The sequence below is a fragment of the Pyricularia grisea genome, assembly GCF_004355905.1.
Source record: "Pyricularia grisea strain NI907 chromosome V map unlocalized Pyricularia_grisea_NI907_Scaffold_10, whole genome shotgun sequence".
Lineage (NCBI taxonomy): Eukaryota > Fungi > Ascomycota > Sordariomycetes > Magnaporthales > Pyriculariaceae > Pyricularia > Pyricularia grisea.
In genome coordinates, this window is record NW_022156722.1 from 425,964 (window position 1) to 448,273 (window position 22,310).

Below are 22,310 nucleotides of genomic sequence, written 5' to 3' on the forward strand. Positions count from 1 at the left end.
AAAGGGTTTAAAAGTGGTTTTGCCAAGTTCACCGGCCATAACCCCGTCGTACGCCAACCAGATTGAATGGTTTTTGCTATAAATGCTTTTGATCTGGCTTTTCGATAGCAAAGTAGAAAGTTTCGTTTCCCAACAACCGTTGAACAGCAAAACTGGTTTACAAATCCCAGGTGACGTCGATAAGCTTCCTTTAACGGCCCAAAAACCGATAAATCCAACGGTTGAAGAACGTGCGACGAATGAGGAGGTAAATATAAAAGCTGAATATTATTTTGGAGGCAAATAAGCATAAACTCGTCGGTGACGTGTGATCCGTGGCCGTCGAGAACTAATAAACGCTTTTCAGGAGTTAAAGGTTGGGTATTTGGAATAAACACCTTTTTTAACCATTCGATACCTGTTTCATTATTTGTCCACCCGTTTTCGGTTGCATGAAATTGCCAGGTATCGAAAGGACTTAAATCAGCTGGAAACCATTGTTGCTGTACGTTTTTCCCCTTAAATATAACGAGGGGAGGTATAACAGCCCCCGTAGCTGATACACATTCGATTATGCTCGTCCAACCCCGCGTTCCAGGCTCTTTTCGCTGTAATGGCCGGATTTTATTACGCCCTAACACCAGGCCATTAGATCCTTTGCCTTCCATTATACCTGTTTCGTCCATATTCCAACGGTTGGCCGGTTTTATAGTATCGATAACGGGATTTTTCAAATAGGACCACCAAGATTTAATTACCTCGGTTGTAGCCCCATTAACCCAGGCATTTTCTATTCGCCGGGGCCTTTGGGTTTTCAAAGTTGGATATCGGGCTATAAAACGGCTAACCCAATGTTTCCCAAGGCTTTTTCTTTCTCCGGCGGCCTGAAGAATTCGTTCCGCAAAATAGCGTAGTTCTTGATGCGTTGGCGGAAGGCCTAACGCGGCCTGCGCAAGTACCCAATCTGCCAAATAGGTCTCCTGCTCCTGTGAAAGCCTTTGACAAAATCTTTTCGCTTGTTGAATTGACTGGGCCCCCTTTAAACGATCGTGAAGGGTACTCCGAGGAATACCCCATTTTTGCGAGGTTTTGTGAACTGATTTGCCATTTCTTATGTCAGAAATGGCAGCGAGAAGCTGATTTTCAGTGTACTGTTTCATTGGAAAGTTTGGAGCAAGAATCTTCAAAAATCAAGTTCTAAAGTGAAAAATTCGTCTAGATATTTATAAAATAAAACAAAGGGTTGACGTGCCTGAGTAGATATTTTTAGGGGCCGGACTTTAGGGGGGTCGGAGATGTGGAGCCCAACGTTATAATGTTGGGACACCAAATTCGTTACGTTTGAACTCTCCTTTATTTTCTAGTCTTAAGCTAGTTATATATTAATTTACTACTTTTAACCCGTTTATCCAAAGAAACTTTTGTAAACCGATCGATCGACTGAAAAGCCTACCATATTCGGTAAAGCGTGAAGTTGAATAAATCGTCCCTTCATCTATCCCATTTAGGTATTTTTGTTCCGATAAACCTGAAAAGTGGTGATCTTGATAATGCGTGGCACGAGCGGCCGTGCATCTGCACGTAACTGACAGCTCACAGGCTCAATTGCTAATAAAACCTTTTGTAAAAATCGAACTTCGGCTAAAGGTCGCCTCCCCTCGGACAGGAACAAAGTATCGCCTGATTGGGGTCAAGAAAGCCTATTCAGCGAGAATATCATGCCCTGGGTAATTAACGACACTAGGTATTTCTAATTTTGAAACTTTAAATTTCGGCATTACCCGATACTGTCGGTTTATCGGCAGACATGCGAGTCATATAGATTACCTGTATTACCACGTGATCTCAGAAACACGCAGCAGAATCTTCAACAGATACCATCTAACAAACAGCCTACGATCTCGACTTCTTCAGCTAACTAGATGTACATCCTGTAATTGTGCTACTGATCTTTTTTTTGATATTGAATTTATTTCTCATGCTTTAAGCGCCCCGGCGATTTCATCTGATGGGGAGCGAGCGAGCAGATTCGGAGTGCAGTAAGCCTGGGCATGCAAAAAGTTGAGCTGGGAAAACTCGGTTGGTCCAAATATTTTAAAGGAGCATCTCGCACTCGCTGTATCATGCCATGATCACCTAGTAATTTCTGCAGAGCAGCACATTCCAATTGTAGCCACCTGATTATCACTTCGCCAACTCGTTCACCAAAAGCCACTTCCGCCACTATGACGACTTCTGCCACAATAAACACCACCACCAAAGCCAATTCCTTCGACATCAAGCCGTTTGGCCAGGGCTTAAACGTGAGTTCTTGCTTGACTTGATACCCCTGGCGTATCAGGCTAACAGCGATATAGTTTGGGGCGGAGATTCGTGGACTGGACCTCAACAACATGACAGGTAACGACGGCTGCGACTCTACCGGTTCTAGCCCGCTGTTTGGAGAAACCCCAGCTGACGAAGCTATTGTAGACGATGACGTCAACAAATTTCGTGAGGTGATCCAGCAATACTTGGTTGTTGTCGTAAAAGGCCAGGCAAATGAGCTTCCCAGCAAGAACTGGGAGCTGTTGCGAAGGCTTGATCCCGACTCTCCCGAGTTGACTGATGACGAATGGGCCAAGATGTACAATCCCGAGGGAAAGGGAATTCTGGTAATTTCGAATATTCTACAGCTCGATGGAAAGACTCAAGTTAACCACTTTGTTCGGCAGGCTAAACTTGGCTACTCGTTAATCCCTGGCGCTGGTCGTCTATATCTCATGGGTAAAGGATACCAAGGAGAGGATCACTTCGGGCTGAAGGACGTTACGATCGAGGAGCCATTCGCCGACCTCTATTATTCTAAGCCCCTGCCCAAGGAGGATTTTGAAAAAGGCATCGCACGCTTCCAGTCGTGGCACATGGACGGCCCGCAGTATGTCGTCCACGGCCCCATATATACATCCTTTCGCTGCATCAAGCTACCAGAGGGCGAGCAGACGGTCGATTGGGCCGATGGCTCTGGCTTGACCAAAAAGGTTAAGCCAGGACGTACGGCCTTTTTCAGCACGGCCCAGCTATATGACATGCTCACGCCAGAGGAGCAGCAAATGGCAGACCACAGCTGGTGTGAGCAGATGTTTTACCCTTACGAGTGGATCCTCGGCTGTCGCGGGAACCCCAACGGTCTCAATGTCGCCTGCGAGGGCAGAGAGGTGCCCTTTGACGTGATGGAGGCCATGCCAAGGAAGCCAAAGAACCAACTTGTTGTACGTGCATTGCCCCCCCCCCCCCCCTTGTTTTTTCTCCTCGAGCTCTTGATCCCTCCCACTACAAAAGCTGAACTTTCTCAAAGCTTCCCCTCGTCTGGATGAACAGTGTCACCGGCAAAAAGCATTTCCAAGTCCAACCCAACACTGTCCGTCGTCTTTTCATCCGCAACAATGCCGAAGAGACGCCTAGAGTCATTGAAGATGTCAAAGAAATACGGGATTTCCTTACCAAGCTTCAGATCAGGGTCCTACGGCCAGAGAACATCTACGTCGGGCCAGAAGAGGAGGGTGATCACGTGTTTTGGTACAATTGGGGAGTTATGCACACAAAGATTGACTATCCAGTCAAGTATGGTGTGCGGACCGCTCACCAGGGTTGGATTCCTGCCAGTAGGGCGCCGACTGGGCCAGTACCTATCTCAGGTCAGGAGTGAAACAAGGGTAATTATGATTATAGCTGCGCTTGTCGGTTCATCGGCAAACATACGAATTGGATAAATCATATACATAACATGTAATTTAGAAACACGTGGCAGAATCTTCAACAGATTTTGCAATCCCGTAGTTAGTTACGCTTAGTTTAAATCATGCGTTAAAATACTATCTTGGTCGTTATGTTGTTTTACCCATCGCAGCGATTACAGGTACGTTCGCTACAATTAATTAACTAACATAACGATATACCGCCGCCGGATTTGGTAAGTTAACACCCCTGTATTCCGGCCACTCCCATTCTTAATGCTTAGACTAGTCTAGACCCCCTGCGTTGCAGGTGGACCGAACGCTCCGTATACTTTATTAGCCACATGGCTTTTTGGCCGATTAAATCGTCCAAAAAAAGCGCTCGTCCTAATCTGGGGATAAATAGCCGATTTGAGCCAACATACGGTCGCAGGGCCCTTATAGGCCCATTTTTAACATCAATATACACCTTTGGCAAATTATTTCACAGCTTCGAACATAGGAATCGGAGAGCTACGTTAATAACGGCTGATATTCCGGCAGGTGAATCTCCGGCTCGCGTCTCTTGATGTGCATGGAAGCTGTCAAGTCGGTGAGGCTGTCGAAGCCATGGATCATCAGGTTCGGCACGAAGCCTTCCGGCACCTTGATATCATAGAGGAGTAGGATGTGACACAAGATGATTTTGAGCTCCAGAGTCACATAGATCCTGCCCGGACACGCGTGTTTTCCGAATCCGAAGCCCGTGTGGTCAATGCTCACGGCGGAGAAGCCGCTGTAGCGCGCTGTTTCCGAGTCTGAACTTGCGAGCTTGACGAAACGATCAGGCTTGAACTCGTCCGGGTCCGGATAGACGGCCGGGTCGCGCATACGGGAGCAGGAGACAGCGACAAAAGATCCCTTGGGCAGGCAGACGCCGTTACTGAGGTAGATGTCCTTTAACACTGCGCGCTTGTTAAAGACTGTGATGGCTGCTATGTTAACTTGGTGCTCCGCCTCGCATTATTTGATCACATCAAGGCTTCCGCGTTGGCATGACGACACGAGAAGAAACTTACCCTGGTTAACCGGCTTCAGTCGCTGCGATTCCTTGAGGACACTGTCCATCAGCTTGAGATTGTTCAAAGCGGTGATGGTCCAGCCCTCGTCTCCGATGACTTTGACCATCTCTCGCCGCAGCGCGTGCACTGCGTCCTGATGTCTGGCCAGGTCGAATAAAACCTGAGTAAGATGATCGCTGGTGCTGTGCATCGCAGCCACAGAGAAGGTGAGCTGGGCAACTTCTGGGTTGTAACGCTCACCTCTTTGCGCGGCCACCTCCTGGAACCAGTCGAGGGAGTTGGATGAGCCGTCCCTTTTGGACTTTCGCGACTCAACGACCGGGCGTAGAATTTCTTTCGCCTCTTTAATCAGCGCACGCGTTGCTCGCATCTGGGGGTGGAAGTGATGAATAATTGGCAGCAAAAAGCGTGGCCACCGGCGCAACGCCGACACAGCACCCAGACCAACAACGGTGTACTGCAAGTTGACTTGGACCCAGCGTTTGTTGCGGGACATTTCCGGGCCAAGGAATACGCGGATAGACACCTGGGAGATGGTAGATAGCATGCTCTCGTAGAGGGGGATAGTTTTCCACTCTGGATGAGTCCACGAGGTCAGTTGGTATCATCTCCAGGCAAAAGAGACACAGTTCAACGATACATACCGGAGGACTTTCCCCATAACGAGTTGAGGCATTCGCTCGCTTCCTCCGCGATACCAGACAACATTGAAGCTGCATTTTCGTATCACATTAGGCTCGAAACTGGCTTAAATGCCTTGGACGGAATTGAAACAAAAAAAATAAAAAAATAAAAAAACTCACGCAAAGCACGATTCAAGTGTCTGGTAATGACATCGTGCATAAGTTCGCGATGTGTTCCGGCAAAGGAGAAGGCCTCCATGCCAGGGAGATTACCCATCAACTCCTGAGCGGCAACGGTCAGCGACTGAGGTAACTGGCAGACCCTAAACTGATGGCTTACAATCTCTGTATACGACCCTGCCGAGAGGCCCTTCCCATCCCTGATTTCGGTGGCATATTTCGGCGCCAAGATAATGACTTCGCTGTGATCGGTCTGGACGCGAAACGCGTGCTCATTCTGAGCTCTGTCAGGCTGGTGCCATGGATGTAACTGAACCGTCATCTTGAACTTTCATACCTTGTCGAATCCAATTTTGCTTAGCCCGCCAAAGTCGCGGAGGAAACTATCGCGAGGCTCGTTCGAGAGCCAGCGCTTCCAGAAGCCCACATTGTGGGCATATGGTATACGTCGCACTTTGTGGTAGTAAATAAGCCTTTGAAGAAGAATATGGGATAGGCTAGAAGCGCCCAAGATAACTAATATTACAACAAAAGCAAAAGCGCTTTGGCCAAAGCTAGATGGAATATTGGTAAAGATAGAGGCCATCGGGGCAATTACAATTGAACAAGTAATGTGCAGAGGATCTGGAATCGAACGAGACAAAGTGTTGGGACACGTGTGCTGCTGTAAAGAAAATGGAAATGTCGAGCAATGGTAATGATTAAATATAGCTGCCTGCTAGTCTCAGTGCTCAGACTAAACCCCCCTGCGATCGCAGGATGAACCGAGCGCTCCATTTACCTTTCAGCCGCATGGCGTTTCGGAGTGTTGGTCGCCAAACTGCCGAAAATACCGCTGTAAACGGCGAAAATGAACAAATTATCCTGAAACCTACACTATGGAAGTTTTCGCGTGGACCGACAGGTATACGCAAAGTTAAGCAATGGAGCCACAGCTTAATCGTGGATCGCGTTGGAGAAGGGATAAGCGCCGAGACTAGCTGCCTGCGAAGTTTGCTCACAGTTCCCGATATTTATCATCTGATAGTTTGATATTTCCTCAACAAGTCTTCATTAGACTTTTGGCGGTAATGGGTAGCGACCTCAAAGTTGGGATAAGCCGATCTGTGGACACCCTTTAAACCCTAAGTTAATCGGAACCTTGTAGGGCGGAAGATTGGGCCTGAAAATCGTGAGTTCGGTATAATAATCCATCATCCGAGTAGATCCGATGTACATTGGCCCCAAGAACAAATTACTCCAATGGCTTGATCGTCACACAAGGTCGCCGTTTGTGGGTAGTAGCAGGACAGATAATTTATTTAGCGAAACCTAACCCTAATTCTACCTGCGCTAACCTTGAGCAGAAAATCTACTGGCCTTTACAGGCCTTGCAGCCAGTTTGTTCTTTGTTGGTCTAATGTGAATATCGACCTCACCCTGCAGTTGTTTGGTCATGTGCTCGACACGGGAAAGGGCTCAAAGATAGCGGCTCGGTGTTGCTTATTGGTTGTTGGGCTAAGTTTCTCGGGCACCAAGCTCCTTGTCTGGCGCAAGTGCACAGACCCCCATCGGAGATACTCGGCAAATGTGCCTTGTCTGTGATCAGCATCTTGGTTGGCGGGGCCGTCCCATAGGTCGGCCAGGCTGGAAGCCATGGCGCCCTTGAGACCGTGGCAGAACTTCATCATTAGCGTGTTGGCTAGCATGTCGCTGACAAAGGTCTCGGCCTGGGCCCTTTGCGCATCGGCCGCATCAAGCTTTGTCGTCAGCAAATCAAACTGCTTGTAGCCCATAAACTCTGTTCTTTCCTGGTAGTACCACATTTCCTTCAACGCCGGCAATAGGAACGCCGTCCTGTCGATGCAGGCCCGGCCGTCCCAGCCGTCTTGGCTGTCCACGAGGTCCCGCAGTCGCTCCAGGCAGTGCACCTGGGCCCCATAGTCCATAATGGCTCCAGACTTGACGACATCCTCGTGGTTCTCGTTCATGATTAACGGATCCGTGGGTGAAAAGTACGGCTTGAGGTGGCGGAGAAGCGGGTGCTTTGACAAACCATCGCAGCTGGTGGCGTCGCCCCAGACGTGCAGGAAGGTATCATGCCAGCGGCGGATCATTTCGTTGCCTTTGCGGGCCATCATCCACGTGTTTATGATTGAGGTTTCTCCTGGGCGCGTCTCGTAGTTGAAGGCGGCAAACTCATAGGGCTGCGTGGCGTCCTCGAGCAGGGCCCATATATCGTCCAACGGCCGCAGGAGAATCGCCCCGACATCCAGCCAGCATCCTCCGTACAGAAACAGGAGCGGTAGGCGTACAAAGTCTGCCGAGTGCGTGCCAATATAAGGACCCGACATGGTCCCTGCATTCATGGCTGGTGGAAGCATCGAGGGGGGAACAAGCTTGGTCGCATTGCGTGCCGACCCCGGGACGCCGTCAAGCACACGTACCGTCCAAGAAGGTCCTAGTAGTCGAACCCAGTTCACCACGTTCCGCTTGTTCCAAGCTGGCATGGCTTCAAAACCCGTATGCCAGTATGCCCACATGTTCTTTTCGTTGCAGGGTGGGTCGATGGAACCCGTGAGCATGGCTATGATTTCGTCGTCGCTACGCTTGTCCAGCTCGGCAGCGGTGGCCAGGCGCGTTCCTTGCGGAGCAGCACCGCCCAATGGAAATTGCATGGGTCGGAATGGTTCCATAATAGATAAAAATGCTTGAATAATAAAGGTTAAGGGCGATTTTGAAGGAAGGTACGAAGAGGCGACCACCAAGCGTCGAAGTTGGCTTGCACCACGGCTAATATATACGATATATTAACATAGGCCTGTTAGCGCCAAAGTAGCCCAGTCATCGGCTAAAATGATAGTTTTAGAAATAAGCCAAAAGTTTTTTGAGAAAAGGAAAACAAAGAAATAGAAAAAGGTACACAGCGAAACTTAAAAAGGTTAACTTACGTTGACAACCTGGGTGTTGATAGGAATCGTATGATCGCTGCGATCGTTAAAACAAACAAAAAACAAAATCCGTATTCTAATGCATGGTCTAAGCTAAATCTAACTATTTACGGGATTGCAGAATATATTAAAGATTCTGCTACATCTCGCCGAGATCAGGTGGTCGTACACCTGATATTTACGACTCGAATGTTTGCCGATAACCCGAGAATGGGATGATTTCTTACCATGTTCGGGAAAGTCTTGCTGAAACAAATCAGAAAAAAAGAAAAAAGAAAAGAAAATCAATTTCCAAATTGTGCTGCTAGACCAAATCTCTATTACGTGTACCGATAGTTTGGCACGTAATTTATACCCACTCGCATGTCCGAACCCGTGAACCAAAATTTGCCCTATTTAAAGCGTGTTGGTCAAACTCCAAGGCCCTTGGCTCATTCTTTCGCGGGGTTTTGTCCAAAAACAAGAATACAACGCAGCTCGATGCTCTCCCGGGGATAATCATTAATATGAGCCGGATCTACAAACGCCGAGTGCACGATCCTTCTAACTTTGCCGTGGGAATCAAAATTCTTGAAAAGTAGGACCTCGTCGGGCTGCTGCGCATATTTGAAATACCATCGGTGCTGCTTGTTGGGACCAACCGACCATCCCTCCTCGGTGAGGTCATCGGCCTGGATGGGCATCGGGGCCAGGTCAGTCTCATCTACCACCGAAACGCCATCGGCGCAGGCAAAAGGATCTTTATAAATTGTCTTCACAGGCCGCCAGACCTTGGGAGACGGCGCTAATTAGTGTCTGTGCTGACCTCGCCAGTTCTGCGGGGGCCTGTTACTTACATTCACAACGGCAAAGTGGCCCTGGACTGCCTTCTCAGCGAAATCCTTGTCCGGGATGCGACTCAGGGCGATCGTCTTGGCGCCGTCGTAGGACTGGTCGCAATGGACAAAATGGCAGGGATTGTGCATCGGAATATCCAAGTTGTGTTTGGGTCTAAAGGGCCCACGAGAATTGTGCTCGTAGATGTGCACGTAAGACGCCCCGGTTCTGATACTTTGTAAGCTATGCCCAGGTCAAGTGTCGCGGAGGCTGCCGCAAATTATGCAAAACGTACATTCTTTTGAGTAAATCAATTGACTCGGCGTAGTAAACCTCCTGAATCTTTTCATCATCCTGGAAGTCGTTGCCGGAAAGGCCGCTTTGGTGTTTGATATACTGGAAACCGTGGTCGTCGAGAGTAAACTTGTCCACTTCTGCGCTAATGTCCTTGACGGTAAACTCCAACGAGACGGACGGTTTTTTGTTCCCGGGCAGATTTGCGATATTTTTCCTGAGGTTTTGACAAAAGGTTAGACTTGTCTCACAAACTGTGGTACCACGTTTCGCCAATCTTACCGCTCGTTTTCGTCGGATGGGAACGTAACCGGATCAGCATAGCTAGGGTCGGTCAAATCCATATAGTTAAACGTGGCAAGCACGTCGTGAGCATGAGAAAGCGCAACAGCTTCCATTGTAAAAAGCTGGGGAACCGGATTGAGGATGGTTGTAGGGGAGAGGTTGATTACCGTGCCCAAGACGGTTTTTAAGTTGTTATTGGATGCCTTGATCGATTCAAATGCGTTTACTCGTAATCGTTGCTTCGCGCCGCAGAGTTCCGTCAACCGAGTTAATTTATGAGCGGGATGGCACCACGTGGCACCGTCTTAACTAAGCAGACCAGACAGGCGAGATGCGCATGGCTTTAGCGTGACGTTTTCACTGAATGCAGATCGACCGCACGATCCCATGTATTTGACTCGCACAATACTCAGGGCTACGTGGGAGGGTAAAAAGCTTCATATCAGCCTCGCAAATTTTGATCCCCGGAAGATCTAGCAAGAGTTAGCGATATATCATTTCGGCTGCAATCTGTGACTTTGGAGTGCGTCTAATTATTTAGTGTTTTACACATAAACCAAGCTTAGTGTGCGGCATACAAAATGCTTTTACTGACGACTTGTAAGTCTATTTTATCCGTAGTTGGTAAGATAAACGATTCTCAAGTTTAACAGCTTCAATTTAAAACCATGCTAAATACTTATACGACAAAGTGACAAATTCTGGTCATAATGACAGATCTCCAGCCCTGGGCCCCGACTAGTTTTTCCAGAGGTTAAAGTTAAACTGAGCGAATTTAGCCGATCGTGTAAAATTATTAGGATATGAATATCTGATATTTAGAATGAATCTTTCATGTCCTCCTTCATGTTACATATCCTTTTGCACAGGGAGTAGCGAAACCTACTCTAGTTACAATAATATTGTTAGTTCACGGCCAAATATGCGAGGGGGTAGTTAACGTTTCCAACCACGTAATTTTTAAATATTGTAGCAAAGATTGTAACATATCTGTGGGACTTTGTAAATAATCGGGCAAGTAGAAATATTTTGTTTGTGCTGTTTTGCCAATTACGGAAACCATTAATCCCGAGGGGATGGAGGTTAAAATCAGCTTTTCAAGGTTTAACAGTATAATATCGGCTAACAATCCCCCGAATCGAAGTTTATTTCTCCACAGATTAGACATGCACCACAAAACCTTATCCGGACTGCCTGTCCCATTATCTCGCCGCTCGGTAAGGCATTAGTGCAGCTGCTTTACTGATTAAGTTAGATATTATAAATCGGTCAAATTATCATCGTGTCGGTGACCCTTGTACTTTTTCAACCCCGTGAGATCCAGATGGTGCTTTCCTTCCTCGTTATGGCCGTTTGAGTTTTGGCCTATTGGGTCTTTGCCGTTTTGCCAGACGTACTAACCTGGAAGTCTTGGGTGTTTAGCCGCTTTGAAAAATCTGTAATTGGAATTTATGGGCTTCATTTGATGCGAGTACCGCACATTTTACCCTGAGAACAAAACATGTTATGTAATGAAAAGCGAGAACCAGACGCAGAATGTAACACAGTATGAGTCTATGAGACAAGGAATAACTTCCTTCCTGTTTCCAAGCCCTTTAAACGTATCTATCACCCTCATACAGTAATGCCGCCTTTGTATTCTCTTATACATGTATGCCGGCAGTCGTACGAACCGGCAGCCTTGGTAATAGCGGCCAAGGCTCAAGGCTCAACCATGACTCTGATCCCCTTGCTACTCAATCTGGGCAGTGGGAGCAGAAAGGCGCATGCGGGATCCGCATCTGAGGCGTCTGTCTCGTACAGCTTCAGCTTGGGGCCCTGTGGACCAAAAAGGGCTGCAAACACCATCGTGATTTCGGCATATGCCAACCTTGAAAGAATGGTTATGTTAGACAAAGAGCGTAGATTGTGGCTGGGATCAAGACGTACTCAGACCCGAGGCATCGACGCGAGCCCTTGGAAAAAGGCACATAATTCCTGTGCATCTCGGGAGTGACATTTTCCAGCCAGCGTTCAGGGCGAAATGTCATGGCATCTTGGTAAACGTTGGGGTCTGTGTGCATATACCATGCCGACATGCCCACAGGGGTCTTGAAGGACAGAGTACGGGTCAGCAGAGGGATGCAAAAAAAGTAAACACAAGACTAAAACTTACTTACCCCTCGTGGAATTGTCCATCCCCTGTAGACGAGGTCAGTGTCGGGTGACACGCGAGGCAGTCGGTGTGTCAAGCCTGGACTTAGGCGGAGGGCCTCTTTAATACAAGCCTGCAGGTACGGCAGCTGCTCGAGCTCAGCCAGAGGTGGCATCTTTTCAGGAAAGTCCTTCATGGGCTCCTTAAGCTCTTGGCGCAAACGCGTATGCACTCGGTCGTTGAGCAGAATGTGGACAGCTAGGTAGTCCATGGTGCGGGCCGTCGTAACAGTACCAGCGCCCATGACGACCTGGGCTTCGGACGCCAGCCGCTCCACCGACAGCTCCGACTCTGGCAGATCGCTATTAATCAGATGTTCAAACAGCGTGTCGCAGCGCATCTTGGAATCCCGGTTCACAAAGGTTTTGCCACTCTCTTTGCGCTTCTTGACATCGACTATATGGTCAACTGACATCTATTTTTTTTGGAGTTAGACTTGAACTGGAAATCGAATGAATGGCATGGCTTTTATGGGTACCTCTCTCCAATCCCGAAACATCTGACTTCGAGGATCTAATCGCTGCAACAGCGCAGTGGGAACAAGCCGCACTATTCTACGCCGGCCCAGTTAGACCAAGAAGAAGAAAAAAAAACATGGACACGATTGCGCGAGAAGTGGAAACCTACCTAATAATCCAAGGAAAGTTCATAAAGACGGGCATTGATTTGATGAGCGTGTGGAACAGATTGAACCTTTTTACATGCAGTTAGTTTGCAAGCCAGTTTTTCCCACACTGCAAGCAATCTTGGTGCGCGAGCTTACCAGTCAGGGTTGAAATCCTCATGTCGCAAAAAAGACATGGTAGGCTTGGCTACACAAACGGCATTAACCACATCACCTGCCATGGCAGTAAATACGTGATCGAGTCTGATGACCTTGCCGACGCCCTTGTATTCGAGTAGCCGCTGGACAAGCGTGACCGTTAGCTCGCATAGCCTAGGCTCCAGCTGGGCGACGCCATTCTTTGAGAAGAAGGGCTCCATGGGCTTTCGCCGGAGCCTGTGATGATGATGATTGACTGTCATGCCGTGAGAGCCTAATATGGAGCGTTAGTCTTTTGCAAGATTTGGCTCTTTGGAATATTATTCGGGCCCACCTACCGTTGAAATCCATGCCGTCTCCAAAGGCCGGATGCGCATCTGTGCGTCTGATGGCACCTCCCACGTACACGGTGTTGTAGTAGGTCGGATCGTAAATCGATACCTCGTGGGGGTTTACTCGAACGATCGGCCCTGCCAGTACTGCTCAGTTAGCAAATTGTCCATCCATACATATTAATATTAGCCCAAAGGCCCCCACCAACCGTATTTTTTGTGCATCTTTTCTATCTCGTAGAGGTAGGCGCCATCCCCAAAGTAGTCCCAGGCTATCTCGTATAAAAAAGTGGCAGCTGCAATCTTGGGCCCTGGTAGGTGGGCGAGAGGGTGCAAAAAGATCCTGTAGATAACAACGCCAACGACGCAGCTGGCCCATAGAGCTGCTAGCAGCGCCAAGCACAATATTGGCGCAGAGGTAAAAATACCTCGGCCATCGCAGCTTTCCAAAACAACCGTGTCGCTTGATATCTCCATAGGGATCGACAGCTTGCAGATTGAAGTGGCAGAAGACTTGAAAACTTTTCTTGTACATCTATCTACCAAGTCTCGGGGGGTTATTTGTACGATTCCCCATCATGGGCAAGGCACCCAATGCTCGGATATCGACGTAGCATTTGGGTTTGGGAATGCAGTAAAAATCTTAAACGTGTGATTCATACGCCATATCTGCAAGGCGTAACGTTAATTCACTCCCCGAGCCTCTCTTCATGGCCGTGGATACCGCTTAGTCCATCGTCAGAATCACTATTTTGCCTTGGACAGGATCTTTTAGTTTTATGTGATTGTGTCATGGTTGAAGTGGGCGTACGTTAGAATACACAAGGCATCGATGCTCCCAAACAAACCATAAGCTTTATCCGCCTTTATCCGCCTTTGGGCTTCAAGCCCCTACGTAGTAGACTCTAGAGTTTGATAAATCCAGCATGAATCAAAGTGGCAAAGAGTTTAAACTGCGACTAAGAGAATTTCGGCAGATTTAAAGTTTTTAATTGACTCATATTTCCAAGTTTGTTCTAAAAACCGGCTTGTTTTTGGAGAGGTTACAGATTACAATCAGAGACTGTGATCGAGGTAGCAAAGTATAGTCCGATGGGGGAAAGGAGGCTTAGGGCGTCAATTTCCCGTTGATGCAAGTTTTTTCTTCGATTACGCAGTATTCTGACCATGTACAAAAGATTAGGAAAACGCCTTGGAAATTAGCAGTTTTTGGTTCATAAGGCAGACTGGCAGACACGCGCGTTGGAAGATCACGTAATGAAGAGGGTCGTATCGATAGCTCTATCAAATTTGGTCTGCACAATACCATCAGGTGGATGTCATGGCAAGATCTACGTGTCCGAATCCCTGGCATTCGTGGTTTTCCAGCCCTAGCTAAGCTTTCTTTGCACGCTCTCTTGGCTTCTCAAACTCAGCCCACGCAATGCTCAACCCGCGGACGGAATTTAACCAGCAACTTGGGCATGGTCCATAGTGCAAAGCACTGACAGGAGGAATTCAGGTCTTGGATGTCGGTCGAGGCCAGTTCCCAATCAAAGTGCCAGACTAGATTCGCAAGTAGGATGCGCATTTCGAGGTAAGCCAGGTTTTTGCCAATGCACGACCGCGTGCCCTCGGAAAAGGGATGATGGGCCTCAGACGGCCTGTCAACCCCAAGTCCAACAAGCCATCGTTCGGGCTTGAAAGCCTTGGGATCCTCCCAGTAACGCGGGTCGTAAGACATGGAAAAGTTTTCGACCGACACGGTTGTGCCCTGAGGTATGTAGTGACCGTCCACGACTGCGCCGGGCGACTCGCGTGGCAGCCCGATGGCCAGGGGTGGGAAAAGGCGTAGACCCTCTTCTATCACAGCGTTGAGATATTTGAGCCGCAGAATCGAGTCGCCTGAGTAGGTGGAGGTGATTAGCTTTTTTTTTTTTTTTTTTTTTTTTTTTTTTTTTTTTTTTTTTTTTTTTTTTTTTTTTTTTTTTTTTGTGCCCCTTGTTCGTGTTATGCGAAGCAGATTAAAGGCTGCTGCGCCAGCGGACTTACCAGTAATAAGCTCAGCTGATGAGAAGCTAGCACGCACTTCACGCCCCAACTTGCTCAGGGCGTCAGGGTAGCGGAGCAGGTAGAAGATGGTAGCCGTGAGTGCGGTGGCAGTGGTCTCAGAGCCGGCCATGATGATAGTCCAGGCTGTCGCAGTTAGCTCCTTTTCGTTGATGCGGCAATCATTAATTAGATGGCTGAAGAAGTCCTGCCGATCCAGATCAGCCTTTTCAATACGCCGCCTGGCTTTGGCAGCTGCCAGACGTTGATATTCGTCATGCTTTTGCTTTAGAGACATTGGAAAAAGCAAACGGGCAGCTAGGGGAGCAATGTACGGCATCTGTCGCTGGAGATACTCGACGTTGGTGTATCTCAATGCGTCCGTGATGAGGGAAATTGCCACATTGGAGGCCTGAGAGACGGAATCAAAAGATTCACCAAAGGCAAGATCGCCTGGCAGCGTCCCCCGCTCAAAAGGTCAACGACGGACTTTGTGGCTCCAAAAGGAAGAGGAACAATGTCTTACCGATTATGTCCAGGGTGAACCAGTTGAGAGCCTCTCCAATGTCGATGGCATTCTGGCCGTGACTTCCAAGTCTGCGAATCTGGTTGAGCAATGAATATAGGTATTGTTGCAATACCTTTTCCTGATCGCGCATGGCCCCGATGCTGAAGCCTTTGGACAGAGCCCTCTTTTGGATGGCGTGCAGGCCGGGATCACGTGTCGTCGAGATGTCACCCGGCCGCTCGTACTCCCCAAGCTTAAGGAAAACCTTCTTCCCGCTGCTCGGCCGCGCGTAAATGTCCATGTACGCCTGATTGGTGCAAAAGGACAGCCAGTTAGGCCCAATTCTCACGACGTCGCCTTTTGGAGAAACTGGTTAGCAGGCCACCCACAGCCACTAACTATGCTTTGCGGGGACAGGCACGGACCGTGTTTGCGATGAAGCTCCTGCATTCGAAAGGGATGCTTCCCAGACGCAACCGATGAGTAAAACCATATCTTTTTCAGTGGTTAGTGAGAGAGCCTTGGACGGCAAATTGGATGCGGGCTTGGTCACATACGTTGGAAACGGCTGCAGCAGGGGGGCCGGGAAACTTGGAGAGAGGGTGGAGGAATGCCAGGTAGATAGATTTTGCGACCATGTACGCCAACAGGACCTATATTGACATCAGCTTCAAGCCTGTATGTACACCCTGAATTTGTGGCTGCTTACTAGCCCCGTAGCAATAAGCAGCGAATCGATGCTCGGGCCAGGGAGTGGCGAGGTCGACAACATTTTCTGCGGCGTGTTGAGGTTTAGGTAGAAAATTAACCTAGATACCACTGATAATTCCACTCAGAAACTGGTAAATGGGGCGTCTAAAACTCCAACGTTGGACTCCCTCGGCGGCTGAAGCATGTTTATCAACTACATGGGAAGAAATGCCAAGACGAATCCAAAAATATACTTTCCCCTTTGCAGTGTAGTTTGTGTTTTCTGCTCGAAATTGCGCTGATGTCTAAGAAAAACAAAGTTCCCACATTTCCAAAAAAGTATGTTTAAGATTAATCGCGCAATTTTTGTTGCTTACTTGGAAGAGAGATCGAGCGAGGGACTTTGTTTTTGCCTCGTTGGCTGTTTGCTGAACGCTAAAAGCATCTAACTTCACAACTACTATATAGCCTGAGTCGTGATTAGGCTGGCCAAGGTTTCCGGCGAGTAAAAATCCCCCGTTACCCCGTTACCCTGTTACCGAGTATGTTCGATCGTCTTTTTATCAAGGGCAGCCCCCCCTGCTTGCATAGCACTACTACGGAGTAGTTTAGAGGAGCATAACAGCCCAGGAAATCTCCTACAGACGCATCCGTATTCATTTATTCGTGAAAAAAAATTGAAACATCCAGGCAGATCGGCACAAAATGGGAGTAGCAGAGAATGAGAGCATCTCCGGCGCAGACCTCTGGTGGATGGTTTGCAAACCCGCCCTGGCCGGCTTGTTGGACCACGCCGGAACTTACACGGCAGTAAGAAGCAACCAAGCTACATCTATTGCCATCAGAAAGACGTACTGACAGTATTCTTGTCGTTTAGCAAGAGAAGGAGCAGCAGTTGGCCTTCTTCAAAAAGCATGTTGCTCCTTGGCTGGGGTCACAGCCGCTGTCGGATGAAAGTTGTGCGGTGAATCCCATCGACGCCATCTCGCCGTTGGAAGCAAGCCTCAACCTCAGGTCGACCGGCAAGCCAATAGTCCGCTACCAATTTGAGTAGGTCTCCCCGTCTTGGTTTTGCCAGCTGACTCTAGTCTCTTGTACTAAATCCTGTACGTACCTGGACAGGCCATTGAGGGCGACAAGAGAGGGGCATGACGTCCTGGAGAATAGATTTGGGCTGGATTCCGTCAAGAAGTTGCTTTTAGAAATCGAGCCCGAGATCCAACATGTCGACCTGGGCTGGGCTGAGCAGTTCTGTCAAGCCCTCTTCCCTAGCAGCATGGAGGAGATGAAGCGCGTGCTCGAGCGGTCGCGGACCGAGCTCCCGGCTCCGTTGGACCACGCGCTCACCTTCAACATGGCGCTCGACCTGAAGGGTGGGGGCCGTCACCTGAAGGTGTACATGTTCCCCATGGCTAAAAACCTCGCCACCGGCCGCGAGCGTGACGCACGAGACGCCGGCCTCGACGCCGTCCGTGGCCTGAAGCCGTACGGCGACCGCCTGACCCCTGCGGTCGACTTCCTCGACGATTACTGGGACAGGTGCCCGGACAAGCTGACCCTGGATATGATCGGCTTGGACTGCATTGACCCGTCCAATGCCCGTATCAAGATCTACGCGCACCTGTCGGAACGTAACAGCTGGCAGGTCGTACGCGACATTGTCACTTTTGGGGGCAAGGTAAGCTGGCGAATCCATTCCTTGTCAGTCGAGAGGACTACTGAGTTGAGAGTCAAAACTGACGGCGAGAGAAACAAAAAAAAAGGCAACCGATCCCGAGCGGCTGCAAAGCTTGGATATATTGCATTCTATATGGGACCTCCTCCGGAACGAGCACGACGGCGGCAGAGATGATTTCGACAAGCCCTTGCGCCATCCATCCTCTTTTCTGGGAAGCGTCATGTTCAGCTTTGAGATAATTCCAGGTCGGCACGTCCCAGAGGTTAAAGTGTGAGTTGGTTTCCTCCCAGAATTTGGGGCTTCGTGCCTTGCCTGTGGCGCGTTGCCTGATCCGTTGCACATGCTCACACTTTCCGAACAACAACCATGTAGGTATTTGCCCATGTGGCAATACGCACCAAGTGATGGCCATATAGCCAAAAATCTGGTAATGGTTTTTAACAAGCTGGGCTGGAACCAAGCTGCCAAAGTGCGTTCGATTCCACTCGTGACTGGCACTTTTCTTTTTTCTAACAAGCATCACAGGACTACACGAGCAGTCTTCGGCGCACGTTTCCAGGCGCTGACCTGGACTCGTCCTCGTCTGTTGTGCACAGCAACGTCTCCTTTGCCTTTTCGGCAAAAACGGGCCCGTACATGAGTGTCTACTATGCTGTTAGTGGCAAAGCGACCCGCGGACATGAAAAGGCGGATTCTGGAACAGCTTGAACGCCGTACGGCACTGGTTTGATATTGTTGGAATAGGCGATCGTAGTCGCAGTTGGGCCCGGATATTTGCTCAAGGAAACCCGGCTCCGGGCGATCTAAGGGTTACAATATATACAGGGTCCTGGTAGACCTGGTTACTATTTCTCTTTGTTCTTTTGCGCATTTTATCTTGAAGTTTTCTTTTCAAAATGTTTTTTTTTGTTTGGTTTGGCTTATTTCATATAAAATCCCCTGCACTATTTTCTTGCCAAATTAAATAAACAAAAGACCATAAAGTTATTATAACCTGAGAATTTAACCCCTAAAATTATTTCTTTGTTCATTAATTAATGCTTACACATTATATTTTAACTGCGAAATTCTGGAAAAATTTGTTTGTTTGCCTGAAATCCGATTGTTTGGGGTTTGTATAAAAAGTAGATTTAATAATAAAGGGGCGGCGGGAAAGCAGCGGTCGCTTTCCCAAAAAGAAAATTAAAACCGGCGAAAACAGATTTTTGACAAAGAGATGCTAGCCGTAATACCTTGCCCAAAACAGTGAGAGAGTTACAGTATAAACGGCGGAAACGCCGATTGTTGGTTTTATCGATATAAAAAAGAATGTGCAGGGCCGTAGCAAATCTACACCCCCATGGCTCCCCTGCCCCGGCCCGCGGCAATAAATTCGCTGTATAAACTTGTGTAAATCGACATAGCGCGTCGCATCGGCCACCGTACGGTTATATACGCAAAGGACAGGCCAAAACCGGCGCCCTGCGCAGCCCGGCGTTAATAGACACAATTCTGCTACCACAGCGAACTCTGATCAACCCTGATATTCGCGCTCCTTGAACTTCATCATCAGTTCTGGCTTGTCCCAAATGAACCAGGTTTTCTGTTGATTCCAGTTCTCAGATGTGCTGTCCAGCTCCAAATCAAATCTCCATAGTAAATGGCCAACAATCAGTCTTATTTCGGCCCAGGCGAGGCTGGCAGATACTGTTAGCTACATAATGTTTTGGGTGCAACATGTCCACTCACTTTTTGCCAAGACAATCTCTGGCCCCAAGGGAAAAAGGCTGAAAGGTGGCCCGCTTGTCGTCTGAAAAGCGTTTCTCGCCTAACCAGCGCGTGGGACTAAAGCTGAGAGGATCCGTAAAGTTGGCAGCTATGTGGTAGGCCGCGTATTGATTGATGGCGACGGTCGTATTTCCGGGAACAAATCTACCGGCAACTAGGGAGTTGTCAGAGCGCAGAAAAAAAAAAAAAAAGCTATGAGACTTACTCAGGCATCCGGAAGGGGGTGTCAGGCGAGGGGTAGCTGCTGCAACGGGTGGGTACAGACGAAGTGACTCTTGAAAGACAGCATTAAGAAACGGCAGCGTGGCCAGCCTTTTTGAGTCAATCTCTTCGGCCGTGTCAAAACTACGGCGAATCTCCCCAGTCAGGCGATTCAAAACGGCAAGGTCCTTGGTCACATAGAAGAGACAGCCAGCGAGCATTGACGCTGTGGTTTCGGACCCGACGTCCAGAAGCAGCGCAACGTTTGCCGTTATCTCAGCTGACGTCAGTTCCTTGCCCGTCTCATTGGCCTGAAGAATGTAGGACATGAGATCTGGGCGGTCGAAATTGCCCGTCTCCATGCGCGTCTGAGCCTTTTCGTTGGCCGTGTCAAAAGCTCTGCGGCGCGAAGTTCCAAACGCCTTCATAAGGAGATGCACCAAAAGGGCCCGGAACGGCAGGAACCGCACACATTCGATCGCCATAATGCCTTCTTTGACGCTTTCAAACACCAGATGCGCCGAGGGACTCCACCCGTCGCAGTCAAGCGCACCGGCGCTCGTGCCCAGAGCCAGGTCAGAGATGATGTCGTAGGTGCAGTGTTGCAACCAGCGCACAGCATCTGTCCGTGCTCCGCCGAGCTGCCCGATCCGGCGCACCATGTGACTCACGTGGCATGTAATGAGGGCCTGTTGAGAATACAGCGCCTTATCCGAGAAGGCATGCGACAGCACCCCCCTGATGCGAGAGTGATCAGCATCCGAGCAAGCACCCAAATTCTTTTCGCCGTTGGGTGCCCTGGCTCCCAAGTAGAAAAATGGCTCCTTTTGCAGGCGAACCTTGGTCCTAGAGCCGTAGATGTCTACCCATGCAGCCTCGTCGACGAAACTCACTGGTTGGTGTTAGCGTCGTTACTTTGGAAGAAAGGGGAACGACATAACCAACATTCATCTGGAGCGATGCGGACAACACTCCCATATTTGTCGTGAAGCTCCTTGGTTAAGAGTTCAAGCTGCCCTGTGCTGCGGTGGTACGAGTAGTAGACACGGGTAGCTCTCGCTAGCAAAGGTCCAGGGAACTCCCTAAGGGGGTGAAAAAAGACATTGTACAGGGCCTTGGCAAAAAAGCCGAGGGCCTTTCCGAATCGAGTCAATATTGTTTATCGCGCATCTTGGTGACGAGGGAGAGATACTCACCGCAATGGCTACCAGAGCGGCCAGGGGCTGATTTACAGCTACAATTTGATCCATGTCAAGGTGTCAAATGGATTCAATCTTTCCTCTGTAATGTGCCAGTCTCGAACGCGAAGAAAAGCTAATTGGGGTATCGGAATGGGAACTGTGAAAAGGTATCAAAAAATGAGTCGCAGCTGGTGGAAATACAAACATCAGCCCTCCTTCTTCATTCCTTTGCACTTTTTTATGTTCGAGCCCCAGCAACATCGGTTGTTTGACATCCTCGATGACATTTAAACTTTTTGAACCTTGTCCTGCACATGTAAACCATTTCGTTATTCGCCGACTGGTACTCGTGAACTCGGAGAAAAGACCTGAAATCCATACATACTGACCAGTACTTTGCACCAAGTGGGCGGGTGGGGTATATTCCCCTTTTTGGCATGCAAAAAAAGCAACCAATGTTTATTTTCTATTTTCTTTTTTAAACAGAAGAACAAATTTGCATCCTTCAAAAATAGCTTCAAGAATCGGTACTCCTGGCGCGAATATCTGGTGCTAGCGCCACGAGATTAGGCTTCAGTGCCGCTCGGCCCAAGAAGAAACAGACGACATCTTGACGTACGGAGGTGTATATAAACAGTGCTGTAGTGGGGTGTGAGAATTTTCGCTATTGTTAATTCGTGTTCTGAATCGGGTTCAAAACGCACCACAATGGAACTGGCTAATAAAGTTGTTCATTACTCTGGTCGGTGGCAAAACATTCGTTACCCCTGAACAGTATGTTTGTCACTCAAAATCAGGAGTGAGCCCCAGCGGTACCTTGGAAAAGCCTTATAATTCCATGATACGCACCTTCACTGTGCACCCACAAGCCATGTTTACTCTGTACCGGGGTAGTTATCTTTACCCTCCCACCAAAGTCATTTTATAATACCTCGGAGAAGAAGGTGGTGCCTGATATTTGGGTGAGCAACTTGAATTGATTGGAATGTGGATATCCAGAAGAGAAATATCATTGACGAGAACATTGGTGCAGTAAAAATATAGTGACCGATAGTTGTGGAACCGGGACGCATCGGACTAGCTA

General features: G+C 48.7%; 7 protein-coding genes across 7 annotated transcripts; 2 read left to right on the top strand and 5 right to left on the bottom strand.

The window, feature by feature from the left end:
• The first annotated feature begins 1,994 nt into the window (after nucleotides 1-1,994).
• On the top strand, nucleotides 1,995-3,842 carry PgNI_11652 (uncharacterized protein). Its single transcript, XM_031131617.1, has 4 exons — nucleotides 1,995-2,058; nucleotides 2,137-2,282; nucleotides 2,337-3,230; nucleotides 3,317-3,842. The coding sequence occupies exons 1-4, from the start codon at nucleotides 2,031-2,033 to the stop codon at nucleotides 3,665-3,667; spliced, it is 1,419 nt and encodes a 472-aa protein (XP_030976572.1). The 5' UTR covers nucleotides 1,995-2,030; the 3' UTR covers nucleotides 3,668-3,842.
• Nucleotides 3,843-4,208: 366 nt separating this feature from the next.
• PgNI_11653 (uncharacterized protein) lies at nucleotides 4,209-5,881 on the bottom strand (the record flags this gene model as incomplete). The annotated part of the gene is made up of 5 exons (XM_031131618.1): nucleotides 4,209-4,657; nucleotides 4,754-5,332; nucleotides 5,401-5,469; nucleotides 5,560-5,662; nucleotides 5,720-5,881. 5 exons carry the CDS (start codon nucleotides 5,879-5,881, stop codon nucleotides 4,209-4,211), a joined length of 1,362 nt encoding a protein of 453 aa, XP_030976450.1.
• Nucleotides 5,882-6,992: 1,111 nt separating this feature from the next.
• On the bottom strand, nucleotides 6,993-10,098 carry PgNI_11654 (uncharacterized protein; the record flags this gene model as incomplete). The annotated part of the gene is made up of 5 exons (XM_031131619.1): nucleotides 9,882-10,098; nucleotides 9,601-9,816; nucleotides 9,326-9,533; nucleotides 8,959-9,259; nucleotides 6,993-8,248 (listed from the first exon to the last, which is right to left on the bottom strand). Exons 1-5 carry the CDS (start codon nucleotides 9,995-9,997, stop codon nucleotides 6,993-6,995), a joined length of 2,097 nt encoding a protein of 698 aa, XP_030976659.1. The 5' UTR covers nucleotides 9,998-10,098.
• Nucleotides 10,099-11,585: 1,487 nt separating this feature from the next.
• PgNI_11655 (uncharacterized protein) lies at nucleotides 11,586-13,650 on the bottom strand (the record flags this gene model as incomplete). The annotated part of the gene is made up of 8 exons (XM_031131620.1): nucleotides 11,586-11,754; nucleotides 11,814-11,974; nucleotides 12,044-12,493; nucleotides 12,557-12,632; nucleotides 12,706-12,771; nucleotides 12,842-13,115; nucleotides 13,180-13,320; nucleotides 13,383-13,650. The coding sequence occupies 8 exons, from the start codon at nucleotides 13,648-13,650 to the stop codon at nucleotides 11,586-11,588; spliced, it is 1,605 nt and encodes a 534-aa protein (XP_030976660.1).
• A 934-nt stretch (nucleotides 13,651-14,584) lies between these two features.
• Nucleotides 14,585-16,481, bottom strand: PgNI_11656 (uncharacterized protein; the record flags this gene model as incomplete). The annotated part of the gene is made up of 5 exons (XM_031131621.1): nucleotides 14,585-15,057; nucleotides 15,205-15,654; nucleotides 15,728-16,016; nucleotides 16,267-16,362; nucleotides 16,419-16,481. 5 exons carry the CDS (start codon nucleotides 16,479-16,481, stop codon nucleotides 14,585-14,587), a joined length of 1,371 nt encoding a protein of 456 aa, XP_030976661.1.
• A 623-nt stretch (nucleotides 16,482-17,104) lies between these two features.
• On the top strand, nucleotides 17,105-18,785 carry PgNI_11657 (uncharacterized protein; the record flags this gene model as incomplete). The annotated part of the gene is made up of 6 exons (XM_031131622.1): nucleotides 17,105-17,209; nucleotides 17,277-17,449; nucleotides 17,522-18,077; nucleotides 18,163-18,347; nucleotides 18,450-18,546; nucleotides 18,603-18,785. 6 exons carry the CDS (start codon nucleotides 17,105-17,107, stop codon nucleotides 18,783-18,785), a joined length of 1,299 nt encoding a protein of 432 aa, XP_030976451.1.
• A 403-nt stretch (nucleotides 18,786-19,188) lies between these two features.
• On the bottom strand, nucleotides 19,189-21,295 carry PgNI_11658 (uncharacterized protein; the record flags this gene model as incomplete). The annotated part of the gene is made up of 5 exons (XM_031131623.1): nucleotides 19,189-19,753; nucleotides 19,806-19,998; nucleotides 20,050-20,937; nucleotides 20,991-21,180; nucleotides 21,242-21,295. 5 exons carry the CDS (start codon nucleotides 21,293-21,295, stop codon nucleotides 19,591-19,593), a joined length of 1,488 nt encoding a protein of 495 aa, XP_030976532.1. The 3' UTR covers nucleotides 19,189-19,590.
• Between the last annotated feature and the right edge of the window lie 1,015 nt (nucleotides 21,296-22,310).